Source organism: Babylonia areolata, chromosome 29 (genome assembly GCF_041734735.1).
Source record: "Babylonia areolata isolate BAREFJ2019XMU chromosome 29, ASM4173473v1, whole genome shotgun sequence".
Classification (NCBI taxonomy): domain Eukaryota; kingdom Metazoa; phylum Mollusca; class Gastropoda; order Neogastropoda; family Buccinidae; genus Babylonia; species Babylonia areolata.
In genome coordinates this window covers 27,670,251-27,685,250 of record NC_134904.1, presented here as the reverse complement: position 1 = coordinate 27,685,250, position 15,000 = coordinate 27,670,251, and the positions used below count along the sequence as shown (strand labels likewise).

The 15,000-nt window shown below is 44.2% G+C and overlaps 1 protein-coding gene across 2 annotated transcripts in view; it reads right to left on the bottom strand.

Annotated features, from left to right (window-relative positions):
• LOC143274883 (equilibrative nucleoside transporter 4-like) overlaps positions 1-15,000 on the bottom strand; it is a 44,115-nt gene that overhangs the window by 23,731 nt on the left and 5,384 nt on the right. For both annotated transcript variants that reach the window (XM_076578858.1, XM_076578859.1), the window contains exon 2: positions 597-1,937. In XM_076578858.1, the coding sequence (XP_076434973.1) occupies positions 597-893 (297 nt within the window). In that variant the 5' untranslated portion in view covers positions 894-1,937. The remainder of the gene's footprint in view (positions 1-596; positions 1,938-15,000) is intronic.

Below are 15,000 nucleotides of genomic sequence, written 5' to 3'. Positions count from 1 at the left end.
GACTAATCCTCTGAATAATAATCTAAATCGAGGCGCCATGTCAGATTCCGTACGTCGGTGGACTTCTGATCCAGTGCTCACCATGGATCGAGGTTGGAGGCCAGGTGACGACATTGTGTGACGCCTACGAACACGGCGCTTCAGCCTGATTTTCTTCACCTCACTCTCTCCAGGTCACCTGACTATGATATGGTCGGGGACAGTTAAAATTACCAAGGGAGAGGACCGGGCACTGCCTTTCTGTGTCTGGTCCGACACACAGTGGATGCGGTCGTAAAAGGTTACTTGACCTTTAGATTTTAATCTAATAAATCAAGTGTTTTTGGTTTTGTTGTTGTTGCTGTTGTTGTTGTTGCTCTTGTTTTAATCAAAAAGTACGGCTTGTGTAGGTGTATACGTGGGTGAGACGGGAAAATATATACCTGCGTTACGCTCAGTGTGTGTGTGTGTGTGTGTGTGTGTGTGTGTCTGTGTGTGAACACACACACACACACACACCTCCCACCCACCTGTACCCACCCACCCATACAATCCAACCAAGTCCAAATCCACACACACACACACACACACACACACACACACACACACACACACACCTCCACCAAAGCGTTGTTGATGATGACGCTGACGAAAGCCACAACGATGTAGGTGAGACTCATGTCAAAGATGATGGTGGATCCCGGATAGCGCTCCTGGTAGAAGTCCACAGCGGTGATGAAGCTGTTGTAGGGCAAGAGAAATCCTGCCCCGGCCAAAACCAGGGCCAGATACACACAGCTACACGGGTCTCGTGGAGGCGCGATATTATCGCGAGGCGAAGCCCCGCCCTTCCACTTCCGGCTGATTTGCGGCGAGTTGAGTTGGCAGTAGCCACGGGAGAGGTTTTCATCCATGGTGGTGGAGGTGGCAGTGAATTTTCGATGAAGAAGTTGGCTTTTTTGGGTTTGTTTATTTATATGTTTGTTTATCTAATGTGTTTATTTATCTCGGTTGTGTTTTTTCTTCTCTCTTCTCCTCTCGTGAGTAGGAAAAGGGTCGATGTCTATGTTGTGGGTTGTAGTCTGGTTGGCTGTTGGCTTGGTTTGATTATTTATTGATTGATTGATTGATTTATCTATTTATTTATTATTTATTTATTTGTTTATTCATTCATTTATCTACTTGTTCATTTATATCTTTATCTGTTATTTATTTGAGTATTTGCTTATTCATTTTCACTTGATTGTTAACAATTTTTTTATATATCAAGACGGTGTTTCTAAGATGGTGATTGCACGTGAAGCAAATTCAAACATTCATATAGTTATTGCTTCCGATTCGAAACAGTTCATAGTCTTCTTCTTGTGTTCAGAATCATGAATGGTATATATCACAATCCTTGCACTCCATGAGTGAGTGTTGTTGTTGTTGTTGTTTTTTACAGTACAGTCAAAAGTATTTTCTATGTGACAAAACACACATAATCTGTCTTCATAAAAAAAAAACATATGATACTGTGTGCTAGCACACGCAAAAGAGAACGAACCACGGGGAGGAAAAATATTCAGCAGCACATGAATACACTGTTTTTCTGGTTGTTTTTCTAATTAAGTATTCAGCACTTTTTCTTGACAGGCAGTGAGCACTATTTGTCGGAAGCCAGTTTTTATTTTCACTGCGATATTTGCAAACACACACATATACACACACATTCTGGAAGTCAAGAGGTTATTGCTTCTTGGTTCAGCCAGGTCAAGACGTGAGCATCACGTAATCCTTTTACTGCAGGGAGTGGCGAGGTGACGACACCTGTCTCCCACCTGTCCTAGGTGCTGTCTGTGAGGTTTGAACACCACCATCACACTCCTTCCCACCTCGCCTCGTGCAGGCTTTTGCAGAAGCACCATCTTGGTGTTGTTGGCATTGTCGAAGGTCTTTGACTCTCCCCAGGAACGGCACTGAAAACAAACAAACGTTTCGTTCTCTGAATGCAAAGATCGATTTAACTCATTATGTCTGCCTTACACCCAGGCAATGCGCGGGCATCGAATCCCGATTCGTTTTTTTTTTTTTTTTTTTTTACCTTTCAACTGAGTGTAGTCAATGAATAGAGAAGGGACACCATTCTTGATACACGTCCGAAGTTTGGACACAGTTCGAGCATGTTTTAGTCATGTTTTCTTAATGACAATAGTTAGAAAGTCACGTTTCACTAGTCGGAAGGTACTGTACAAACTGTTCCAACATGTACACGGTGACACTGATAATAACAATAGTTCGAATGATCGTTGTAAACACTGATAGGCGAGGGAATATGTGAATGATCCATGCGAACTGCCACAGTATTTTAGTTTTTAAATCGTGTTAAAAAAAATCAACAACTAAAGCTTCCCAGGTGGGTGAGTTTGAACAAGGTGTAAGGTTCTGAAAGGGTTAAGAAAAACATTGCGTGTCCACCGAAACATATCCCCTTCTTCCCCCATACCCCTCTCCTTTTCCACACAAACACCTGCACGTGCAGATTTGACATGAAATCATTTGGTTTCCTATCGATAGCCAGCTAGTCAGAACGTCCATCACAACGACGAAAGAGATCAGATATGTCAACGGTCTCACAAGAAATGACGAACGGTTCATCAGTATGTAAAAATAATAGTCGTGGAGCGCATTGTTTCTGAAATATAAGACATTCGTGGAACTTTGGGTTTTTTGTTTTGTTTTTTTGTTTTGTTTGTTTTGTTTTGTTTTGTTTTTCATCTCTAGGACAGCATCCAAAATGACGTGTGAGACCACGGGAAACGTCTACTGCTCAGCAAAATAATGAAACTATTATTATTATTATTATTAGCATTTACGCCTAATCTTAAAAATAAGCTCTAGGCGTTTACAAATAGACCACATATTATATGTAAATATCAAAGGAAAAAGTGAACGCAATACCAAACCTTATTAAAAATCATTCATCCCCGCCCCCACCCCACCCCCCAACCACAATACACACAAGCACACGCGCGCGCGCACACACACACGTCATAACACACAATGATTGAGTACACAATAAAGAGTACACAACCAAAAATACAACCAACAATTTCTGAAACTCTCAAAACTCACTCACTAATTGTCATTCATAGGCATTTCAGTTCATACGGTAAAGGGATGAGCTGTTGAGAATTATTCAGTAGGGGAAGAGGTGGGTCTTCAGACTGGATTTAAAAGATTGCAGCGGAGCTGAGTGACGGAGAGGCTGAGGGAGCTGATTCCAGAAAATGGGGGCTTGGTGTGAAAAAACTACAGCTCAAGTCGATAATTATGTGGACACGCAGGAAAAAGTTATAAAACATTATTTAGGTTTCGCACGCATGTGAGTGCACAAACGCGCGCACGCACACACATGCGTATACACACATACACGCATATAAACACACACGCAGACGCACGCACACACACACACACACACACACACACACACACACACACACACACATGAAAAGATGACTCATTCTCACTCCATGTGACTTGAATGAAGCATTAAAGTGAATCAACATGTATTCGCAGCGTGTATTCGGCGCACACACACACACACACACACACACACACACACACACACACACCACTACACACTCGATCAACTTCGTGCTTTACGAAACCAACCTTATCAATCGATATTCATTTCGGTAAATGAAAATATGTAGGCGAGGAGAGACAAGAGAGACAGATCGTGAGGTAATGAAGGGGAAGAAAGCTTGATGGAGTTTAAATGAAGCTGCATGTTGGTAAGTCCTTGTCCCCGTGCGTGGGAAAGTCAAACGACTTTCACGTGGTGGAAATAACATGGGCCTCGTTTTGTTTAAACCTTTTGCAATGCGATACAGTGTCAACGCTTTGTCACGCTTTGCCAGACATACATACTGTATGAACGACATAGCACAATAGAAAATAATACAATACAATGCAATGCAATGCAATGCAATATCATACAACACAATACAATGCAATGCAATGCAGTGCAAATGACAAACGTGTAAACATTTGTTAGTAGTGAGCCACGACCCAAAATATGAAATGATGAGTCACACAGCACAGCGCAAACAATAATACATCCATGCACAAGTGCTCGCGTACACTCATGGAGCGAGAGAGAGAGACAGAGATAGAGAGGGGGGAGAGAGAGAGAGAAGGGGGAGAGAGAGAGGGAGACAGGGAGGGAGAGAGAGAGAGGGGAGAGAGGGGTGGAGAGAGAAGAGAGGAGAGAGAGAGGGGGAGAGAGAGAGAAAGGAGAGGAGAGGGGGGGGGAGAGAGAGAGATGAGTAAGTGTAGTTCAGTGCCTGGGGAAAAAATAAGAAAAAGAAAATAAAGAAAAACAAACAAACAAACATTTTAGGGAATCATGGCAGCGCGATTCTCTAGGGTGCCAATCAATACTGCTGCCAGACGATGTATTTGTTGCTGCTTGCACAGAGCTGCCCCCACACCACCCCGCCCCCACACCCCCTCCGCCTTTCCCAGACTTCACCCCTCACACCTCTCCACCCCCCTCCTTCCTCCCGCCCGTCTGCACCGTCGCCTCCACCACCACCCCCAGCCCCACTCACCCCCCGAATCCCACCCAAAATATGGAATAACAACCAAGGGACATTGAACGCTTAGTCATGCCAGCAACGTTGTATAAAGTCGCATGGCGTTTGGGGGGGGGGGGGGGGGCGGGTGTCAGTGTCAGAAACTCTTTGAATCCAACATGAGGGAGATGGAGAGAGGAGGATGTGGAAAAGACTGAGAGAGAAAGGGTGGTGGGGGAGAGACAGAGTATATAGTATACTCTGAACATAATCAACAATGTCATATAAATCTTCAAAAGAAAAAGTCAAGAAAGGGAAAAAGCATTAACGACGTCGGTTTGCATAATAAATATATCTACCAAGGTCATGGAGGCAATGCTCGTCTTGAATCAAATGCTGAAACCCAGTTATCGACGGATAAAGCGTGTATTTTTTAGGAATATATTTCTGTCGTAAGTCGTTCAATTCTGTGCAGTGGAAAAGAAAATGCAGTTCCCTTTCTATAGCATTGTGGCAGAATAACATATGAGGTCTTGCCCTGATAAAGCAGTGGAACTTTTTTGTGTGTCTGTAGTTCGGATATACCTAATCTAAATATTATCAGGATGTCACGGATATCTTTGTTGGTAACTGTTGTGAAGTAAGAGTCCAAGGATACTGATGTTTTGAATGTGTGGTAAACACTAAATCTAGTGCTGCTGCTGATATGTTCACTCCACTGTTGGTAGTAGCAATCTATCAGTCTCTGTTTGAAAGATCCCAGGAATATATTTTGATTTGACACCCCCTGATTTTCCCATACAAAGCCAAAACCCGTCCCGTGTAAAGTTTTACAAACATGAGTTACCCAACAAATCTTAACATCATTATGAAGTGATAGGAGCATGTTGTATGCTTTCGTGGAAGTCTGGAATCATCTAGTGTTGTTAAACGTAACCAGTATTTGATGCAAGCAACACAGGTAAAAACCTATAAGGGGTAACGTCCAGTTTGGCCGTACACCATGTCGTTTGGGGTTCGGGGGCTGACATTTAGCAATTTCTTCAATGCAAAGGTGTGAACATTTTCCACCGCTTTCTGTTGTGTTAAACCTCATATTTCTGCACCATATAATAACATTGGCTTAATTTGTGTGTCAAAAAGCTTTATAAAAATAGTTGCTGAACAGTATCCTTATCTCTAAAGGGTTCTAAAAATGCCAATGACCTCTTTTCTCGCTTTATAATTTAATTCACTGACGGCTTTACTAAATGCTAATTTTGTTGAAAAAATCATACATAGATATTCATAAGAATTTACCACTGACAGTACTTGCCCTTTGTAGAACCACATTAATTTTCTTTCTTTGCCACATAACCCCCCTTTCTGAAAATAACTATGTTAAATTTGTCAAGATTTACATGAAGTCCTAGCTCATCTCATTTGCATGCAAGTACATTTAACAGGTTTTGTAAGCCTGTAACCGTGTCTGATAGCAAAATAATATCATCTGCAAACAGTAAAATAAAAAGTTCAAGCACATCGGGGAAAAGTTGTAAACCATGTTTTCCATTCTTAATGATGTCCTGAGCCAGAGAGAATGAGAGAGAGAGAGGGGGAGAGAGAGAGGGGAGAGGGAGAGAGAGATAGGGAGAGAGAGAGGGGGCAGAGAGAGAGGGGGAGGGAGAGGGGGGCAGAGAGAGAGGGGGGAGAGAGGGGGGAGAGAGGGGGGAGAGAGAGAGGGGAGAAAGAGAGAGAGAGAGAGAGATGGTGAGGGAAGAAAGGAGGGAGAACATTCAGTTCAGATGCTCAAGGAGGCGTCACAGCGTTCGGACAAGTCCATATATGCTACACTACATCTGCTAAGCAGATGCATGACTAGCAGCGAAACCCAACGCTTAAGAGATAGACAAACTAAAATAAGATAAAATATAGCAAACTAACTAACTAACTAACTAACTAAATGAATGAATAGCTAACTAGACAAAATAAATCTTCTTCTTCTTCTTCTTCTTCTTCTTCTTCTTCTTCTTCTTCTTCTTCGTTCGTGGGCTGTAACTCCTACGTTCACTCGAATGTACACGAGTGGGATTTTACCTGTATGGCCGTTTTCTCCCCGCCATGAAGGCAGCCATACTCCGCTTTCGGGGATAGATAAATAAACGAACAAGGGAGAAAGAGAGAGACGACAGAAGGCGTGTCCAATCCGTCAGGACAAGTCATGGTTCTTGTCAGTCGCTCAGGTCATGGAGTTCTTGGAGTATCAGAAACCACACGATGGATACACGTGAAAACCCCCCACACACCCACCCTGCAAAACACGAGCTGGCGTGAGAGGGACTTACAGCCCATGAACACAACAGAACAAGAGGTAATGAGCCAACAGTTTCAGTTTCAGTTTCAGTAGCTCAAGAAGGCGTCACTGCGTTCGGACAAATCCATATACGCTACACCACATCTGCCAAGCAGATGCCTGACCAGCAGCGTAACCCAACGTGGTTAGTCAGGCCTTGAGAAAAAAAAGGGTGAATAAATAATAGGTAAATAAATTTTTAAAAAAACAACAACAAACAAACAAAAAAACTACTACTAATGATAATAATATGTATAAGGCGCAAAAACTTGATGAAGTCAACTATAAGTGTACTTAAATAAATAAATAAATAAATAAATAAATAAAAAGCCAACAACTGCACATAGAGCTTCAAGACATCTAAATGAATTTTTTTTTTTTTAATAAAAAAAAAATAAAAATCAGCAACAACAATGCGAAGAGACAAGCAAAGCAAAGCAAAGCAAAATGTTTATTTCACGCACTCCCTGCGGGGCATAGAAGCATTATACATCAACGTCTTTGACACACAGAAGACTAGGTAATGAGCCAACAACAACGTCAATGCGAAGAGACAGGCAAAGCAAGGCCAAAATAGTTATTTCATGTAGCCCCTGGGGGCACAGAAACATTATGCATCAACGTCTTTGCCACACACACACCATGATAAACAAGAAGAAAGATGTTAAAAAGCAAACAAATGCAACAGGCCCAAACGAGCAAGCATGTAAATGCGCATCAACAATCATTTTTCTTCAACAATAGTAATAATTAGATTCCCTTTCGATATACAAAGTTTCATTGAAAAGAAATACGAACAGTATAGACCAAAAAGAGAGGGAGAAGAGACATTCTACCCCCAAGATATTGGCGCTAACATGGTTTGAGTGAGCGTGCTATCTAGGGCTAAATCGGTTAGTGTCTACCTCGTCTGAGAGTGTTATCTAGGGCTAAATCGGTTAGTGTCTACCTCGTCTGAGAGTGTTATCTAGGGCTAAATCGGTTATACGTTAGTGTCTAATTCGTCTGAGAGTGTTATCTAGGGCTAAATCGGTTATACGTTAGTGTCTAATTCGTCTGAGAGTGTTATCTAGGGCTAAATCGGTTATACGTTAGTGTCTACGTCGTCTGAGAGTGTTATCTAGGGCTAAATCGGTTCGTGTCTAACTCGTCTGAGAGTGTTATCTAGGGCTAAATCGGTTATACGTTAGTGTCTAATTCGTCTGAGAGTGTTATCTAGGGCTAAATCGGTTAGTGTCTACCTCGTCTGGGCGTGCTATCTAGGGCTAAATTGGTTCGTGTCTAACTCGTCTGAGAGTGTTATCTAGGGCTAAATCGGTTAGTGTCTACCTCGTCTGGGCGTGCTATCTAGGGCTAAATTCGGTTATACGTTAGTGTCTAATTCGTCTGAGAGTGTTATCTAGGGCTAAATCGGTTATACGTTAGTGTCTACTTCGTCTGAGAGTGTTATCTAGGGCTAAATCGGTTAGTGTCTACCTCGTCTGGGCGTGCTATCTAGGGCTAAATTGGTTCGTGTCTAACTCGTCTGAGAATGCTATCTTGGCTAAATCGGTCAGTGTCTAACTCGTCTGTTCGTCAGTCGATAATCCTTTCTGGGCGTCCTCTCATTGAGCAAACTCCGACTGAGCTTCAACTTCCAGGCAAGTCTTGTTCAGTGAAGTCACTTGAAAGGGAGTCGCTCACTCTCTCTTCCAGAAACAGCGAGTGGCCTGACTTCAATCCCGGGGATGGGGTGGGTGGGGGGATGGGTGGGGGGATCCGTCTTGGTAGGGGAGAAATCGAGACAGCACGAGCACGATACAACACAACATAACACAACAGAACACAACACTACACTACACTACACTACACAACGCACAGCAACGCAGTACAACTCAGTGACGCACTATGATGCTCTGTTTTACAGGTTCGTAAACTGCAGTACGAAATCACTGGTGCCATCTACGTCATACCAATACGCTTGTCGTTGGAAGACACTACAGTCAGATCGTCTGCGTCTCTTCAGTGCCATCGTTAACTGGGACTCTCTCTCTCTCTCTCTCTCTCTCTCTCTCTCTCTCTCTCTCTCTCTCTCTCTCTCTCTCTCTCTCTCTCCCCATCTCTCTTTCTCTCACCTCTGTCCTCCCCCCATTCATTCATTCACTCATTCATTCTCTCTCTCTCCCCCCTCTCTCCCTCTCTCTCTCTCCCTTTCTCTCTCCCCATCTCTCTCTCCCTCTCTCTCTCCCCCCTCTCTTCCCCCTCTCTCTCTCTCCCTCTCTCTCTCTCTCTCTCTTCCGCCCTCTCTCTATCCTTCTCCCTCTGTCTCTCTCTCTCTCTCCCCCCCCTCCCCCCCTCTCTCTCTCTTCAGTTCAGCACAGCAGAGAGCAGCAACACAACGCTGCACAGAACGATATGAATATTGATTTTTGTTACTGTAAGCATACGACAATACCATGACCTAAGTTACACCATGTAATAAGCACACAGTTGACAGATGCTACAGCTATGTCCAGCACATATCCATTGCCTGGGTACAGAGCTGAATGCCAAAACAACCCTTCGGAGAACTGTTGAGGAAGGCAAAGGGGAAGACAGAAGAATTAAACGATAGACTGACTATATTGAAGAGGGGATCGGATAACAATGTGTAGGATAGACAATACAGAATGTTCCCTTGTAAAGAAAATATTTGGAAAAGTCAACCTCACTTGAGAGAAGTTGATATATCGAGGGGGGGGGGGGGGATTCTCGAATGTATGAGTAAAGGCACATTAACGAGTCATATTTCAGAGAGATAAAAGCCAAAGCTCCCCAGCACAGGCGAGAACCAGGAATCTACAGTGAGGAGGAGTGAGGACTGTTGAAGGACAAAATGCATGCTCCTTCCCCCACATGCTGCACTTGACTTGCCTAGCCTGCTGCATGAGCCACTTGTTTGTCACGTGCAGATGGGAGAAATGGGAGGGAGGTAAAGGAGACAGCTGGGAGGGGGAGGGAAGGTGGGGAGGAGAGTGGGTTTGGGGGGGGGGAGGAGGAGGAGGAGGAGCGGGGAGAGTGGCCACATCATGGAGAAGTGGATAACTGTCATGGCCAGGAAGGGAATTCTGTGTGTGGGGGGGGGGGGGGGGGAGGGGGGGGGGATGGGTGTTGGTGTGGGTGTGAGTGTGGTGTGTGTGTGTGTGTGTGTGTGTGTGTGTGTGTAAAATGTTGCAAAAGATTTTGCAGAAGAAAAACAGCCTAGCCTGGGCTAGCCTACTGATCTCCTAGCTGGGGACAGGGCGAAGGTGGTGAAGATTTGCTGCATGCAGGATGGAGGCGGTTGTCACGAGCAGAGATGGTTGCTTGTCACGTGCAAGTGCTTGTTGTGTGCTGAGATGGGCAATTGCCATGTGTGGGTAGGTGGTTGTCACATGCAAGTGGTTGTCACGTGCAAGTGGTTGTCACGAATAGAGATAGGCATTTGTCATGTGCAAGTGGTTGTCTCGTGCAGAGATAGGCAGTTGTCATGTGCAAGTGGTTGTCTCGTGCAGAGATAGGCAGTTGTCATGTGCAAGTGGTTGTCTCGTGCAGAGATAGGCAGTTGTCATGTGCAAGTGGTTGTCTCGTGCAGAGATAGGCAGTTGTCATGTGCAAGTGGTTGTCACATGTAGAGATGGGCAGTTGTCATGTGCAAGTGATCTATTGTGCAGAGATGGATGAATGTCGCGTGCACACACACACACACACACACACACACACACACACACACACACACACACAGAGGGAACAGAGCACTGTCTGAAACGATATGGTAATTTTCGCCAAATGGTCAGGTAATGCTGGGCTTGTGTGTCCCGAAACTCTTTGAATTTAACATGAGGGGGAGAGAAAGGGGGAGGGACAGAGGTGAGAGAGAGAGAGAGAGATGGGGAGAGAGAGGGGGAAGGAGAGAGAGAGAGAGAGAGAAATGGGGAGAGAGAGGTGAGGAGAGAGAAAGTGAGAGAGAGAGAGATGTGCACACAAAAAAACAAAACACAAGAACATTCAAAAAGTAAAAAAAGAAGAAACATACTGCTGAAGAATTCCAAGAAGAAAAGAGAGAGGGGGTGGGGTAGAGGGTGGAGGAGAGAGACAGACAAAGAGAAAGAGAGAGACAGATACACAGACAGACAGACAGAAAGACACAGACAGATAGACGGAGAGAGCACTGGCGGAAATGATGAGACATGTTACGATTCTGGCCAATCAGGTCAGGTCTGGTGCAGGGACGGATGAATGTCACGCGCAAGTGGTTGTCATGTGAAAGTGGTTGTCATGTGAAAGTGGTTGTCATGTGAAAGTGGTTGTCACGTGCTGGGATGGGCAGTTGTTATGTGAGGGCAGGTGGTTGAACTGAACGGACGTAGGTGTGAGTGTTGTTGGTTGGTCACTGATAATAATAACAACAACAAGATTTACAAGTATCGCTGAATTTTGTGCGAAGCACTTCATTACGATGGGCGCAATAGCCTAGTGGTTAAAGCGTTGAAGTTTCAATCTCCAATCTCGGTACCTGCGCCTGGTGGATAAAGGGTGGACATTTTTCCGATCTTCCAGGTCAAAATATGTGCATACCTGCTTGTGCCTGAACCCCCTTCGTGTGTATACGCAAGCAGAAGATCAAATAAGCACGTTAAAGATCTTGTAATCCATGTCAGCGTTCGGTGGATTATGGAAACAAGAACATACCCCGGAAATGGAGTGTAGCTGCCTACATGGCGGGGTAAAAACGGTCATACACGTAAAAGCCCACTCATGTACATACGAGTGAACGTGTGAGTTGCAGCCCACGAATGAAGAAGACAACATAAATTTACATGCATGCATTATTGTGAACCAAAGGGGTAACAGACAAGACTGACAAACACATGCAGACAGAAGACTAGAACAACTTTGGTCTGAAATAGGGAGGGAGATGCTGTTTTAGAGCGAGGTAGGTTTTAACCCATTACGTCCAGGAGAGGAGGGGGGGGGGACCGTATGAAATAATCTGTTTTTTCCTCCACATTACGTCTGGACACACCCGGATATACCATAGAATCAGCTCCCTTTCCTCGCGGTTAATGCAAACATCACGAAGGAACGTGAACACCGTTTTTCTGTGAGACAAATTTTGACGACAGAACAATGATAGGCTGCAAGGCTGAATGAGTTAAAGCCAGACCAGAAAGAGCATGAGTACAGGGTTCTGACGAAGCGAAAGAAGTGAATCGTTCCAAAGTTCGGGGTCTAGCTAAAGAGTCGCCTTGATTGTGGAATGTCTGAACCTGGGGAACACAGAAAATCGATGTCAGACAAACAGTGTCCCAAAAAGACCCAGTGTCCAAAAATGCTTCGTTTGTCGTTCGTGTTTTACCACGCATGTTGCGGTGAACAGAAAAGAACACTGTCAACACACTTGTGTGTGGTGTGCATAGTTTGAGCTTTACTGCGAACGGAAAACTTTGTAATTTAGACTGTGGTGTTTCCGTGCTTTTCTTTTCGCTGTCATGTATGTTTCCCTTTAGCTCTGTTCTGGGGCTGGAGGCGGTGAAGGGTGTGGTGGGAGGAAATAGGGAGGTTGATTGTAGTGTGCGCGTTTTCATCGTGTTTTGATTTATTTCCCTTTTGTTCGGAGTTAATTTGATTCTTTTGCTTAGGCCCTCGTTCAGGCGAGCGCAAGATGTAAAGATAAATATTGATAACAACAACAACAACAACACAACAAAACAACAACAACACATTCCTTGTTTATCTGTTACTCGAAAATAAAGAATTTTAATTCATTTCACTTTACTTGATATTATTGTGTTTTTTGTGTGTGTGGTTTTTTGTTGTTGGTTTTTTGTTGTTGTTGTTGTTGTTTTGTTTTGTTTTTGCACCATCTATCGCAATTCTACGTCTGTCTTGATCAACGCAAACTTCTTGATCGATTTCTGCAGAGATTTTATTTCCAGAATCGGTTTAGCAAGGCAGTTAGTGAGGGAGTTTTTCCTTCTCAATCTGATGAAACGCTACACCAAGATCCCAGAGCTACAAACACAGGGCTACAAAAATTGGGGAAAGCCTAGTTTGAAGATAAAACCACGAATACTTAGAAGTCAGAAAAAATGTCAAGAAACACATGGGTGGCGCTGTACTGTGGCGACACACACTTACCGGGGATGGAGAACAGACTGAACAGCTGTTCTGCTACACACACACACACACACACACACACACACACACACACACACACACACACACACACACACACAACAAAAGAGAATACTCCTTTTGAAAAACGGACAGTGATCATGCTGTCAAGGGAGATAATGCGCGATCAAAAGAATGCGGACCCAAGACAATAGGGCAAATTGCATACCAACAACAAAATGTGTGTCCAAATTGTTTTCGCTGTGTCTGTTTTTCTTCTCTCTCGCGCGCGTGCAAATGTGAGTGTTCTTTTCCTCCGCGATTTTGCCGAAACTCGCCTTAGTCCTTGTCAGATCAGATAGGAGGAAATACAGTGCACACACACACACACACACACACACACACACACACACAGAGTCGAGAGTCGATATTCAGTTTTGTTTTCAAGAATAACGTGTGCATGCCCCGAAAAGGTGATGAATGAGAGAGTACCCGATCTCTCTCTCTCTCCCTCTGTGTGTGCGTGTGTATATGTGTGTGTATGTGAACAAACGTGTGTCCATATGTGTGTGTGTGTGTTTATGTCGCTACAAAGAGCAATATAGTTCATGCCTGCTCTAGCGGGTATCAATAGCTACCAAGTCTCTATTCACAATGTCAACACTCCTACCGGGCATCAATAGCTACCCAAGTCTCTATTCACAATATCAACATTCCTAGCGGGCACCAATAGCTACCCAAGTCTCTATTCACAATGTCAACATTCCTAGCGGGCACCAATAGCTACCCAAGTCTCTATTCACAATGTCAACATTCCTAGCGGGCACCAATAGCTACCCAAGTCTCTATTCACAATATCAACATTCCTAGCGGGCACCAATAGCTACCCAAGTCTCTATTCACAATGTCAACACTCCTACCGGGCATCAATAGCTACCCAAGTCTCTATTCACAATGTCAACACTCTTACCGGGTATCAATAGCTACCCAGGTCTCTATTCACAATGTCAACATTCCTAGCGGGCACCAATAGCTACCCAAGTCTCTATTCACAATCCGGGTATCAATAGCTACCCAAGTCTCTATTCACAATGTCAACATTCCTAGCGGGCACCAATAGCTACCCAAGTCTCTATTCACAATGTCAACACTCTTACCGGGTATCAATAGCTACCCAAGTCTCTATTCACAATGTCAACACTCTTACCGGGTATCAATAGCTACCCAGGTCTCTATTCACAATGTCAACACTCTTACCGGGTATCAATAGCTACCCAGGTCTCTATTCACAATTCTACATACATGTCCATTACGCTACTTGTCAGCGAACATAGTAACAAAGTCGCTCCGTTTCATATGCTCTTGTTCACTCACTGACAGTTCGGACCAATCCCATGCTGTCGTTCTGATTTGCCTATTCCCGATTAATTAACCTTGCACTATGTTGGCGATTTCGATTTCACTCATGTACTCAGTTGCTGTGTGTGTGTGTGTGTGTGTGTGTGTGTGTGTGGTGTGTGGTGTTGAGTAGTGTAGTACAGTTCAGTGTAGATGTGGGTGGGTGTGAATAAAATCACATCTTGAACGGAAGTCAATATCGTTCTGGCACTTACAGTATCGCTCTGTCTCAACAAGATCGGTTGAGAATTCAGTGTTCATGGAAGCTGGTAGAGGTACGAAACATAACAATGAACATTAACACTTCACCGCAGATTTTGTTTAAGGTGCGTGTCTGGAAAGCATGTATGTGAGTGTGGGTATGTATGTGTTTGTGAGAGAGAGAGAGAGAGAGAGAGAGAGAGAGAGAGAGAGGAGTGGTAGCGAGGGTGGGCGGTGGGGTGGGCTGAATAGGTGAAACAGAAATGGCGGGTAGTTGCGAAACAGGACAAACAGAGTCCAACTCTCAAGTGGCCATTGGGGACGGCGGAGCAAGCAAAGAGTATGTGAAATGGGAATAGGTGAATTGGGCCTGCTCGAGAAGAGACTTTTGAAATCTTATTGTCATTGTTCTCTATT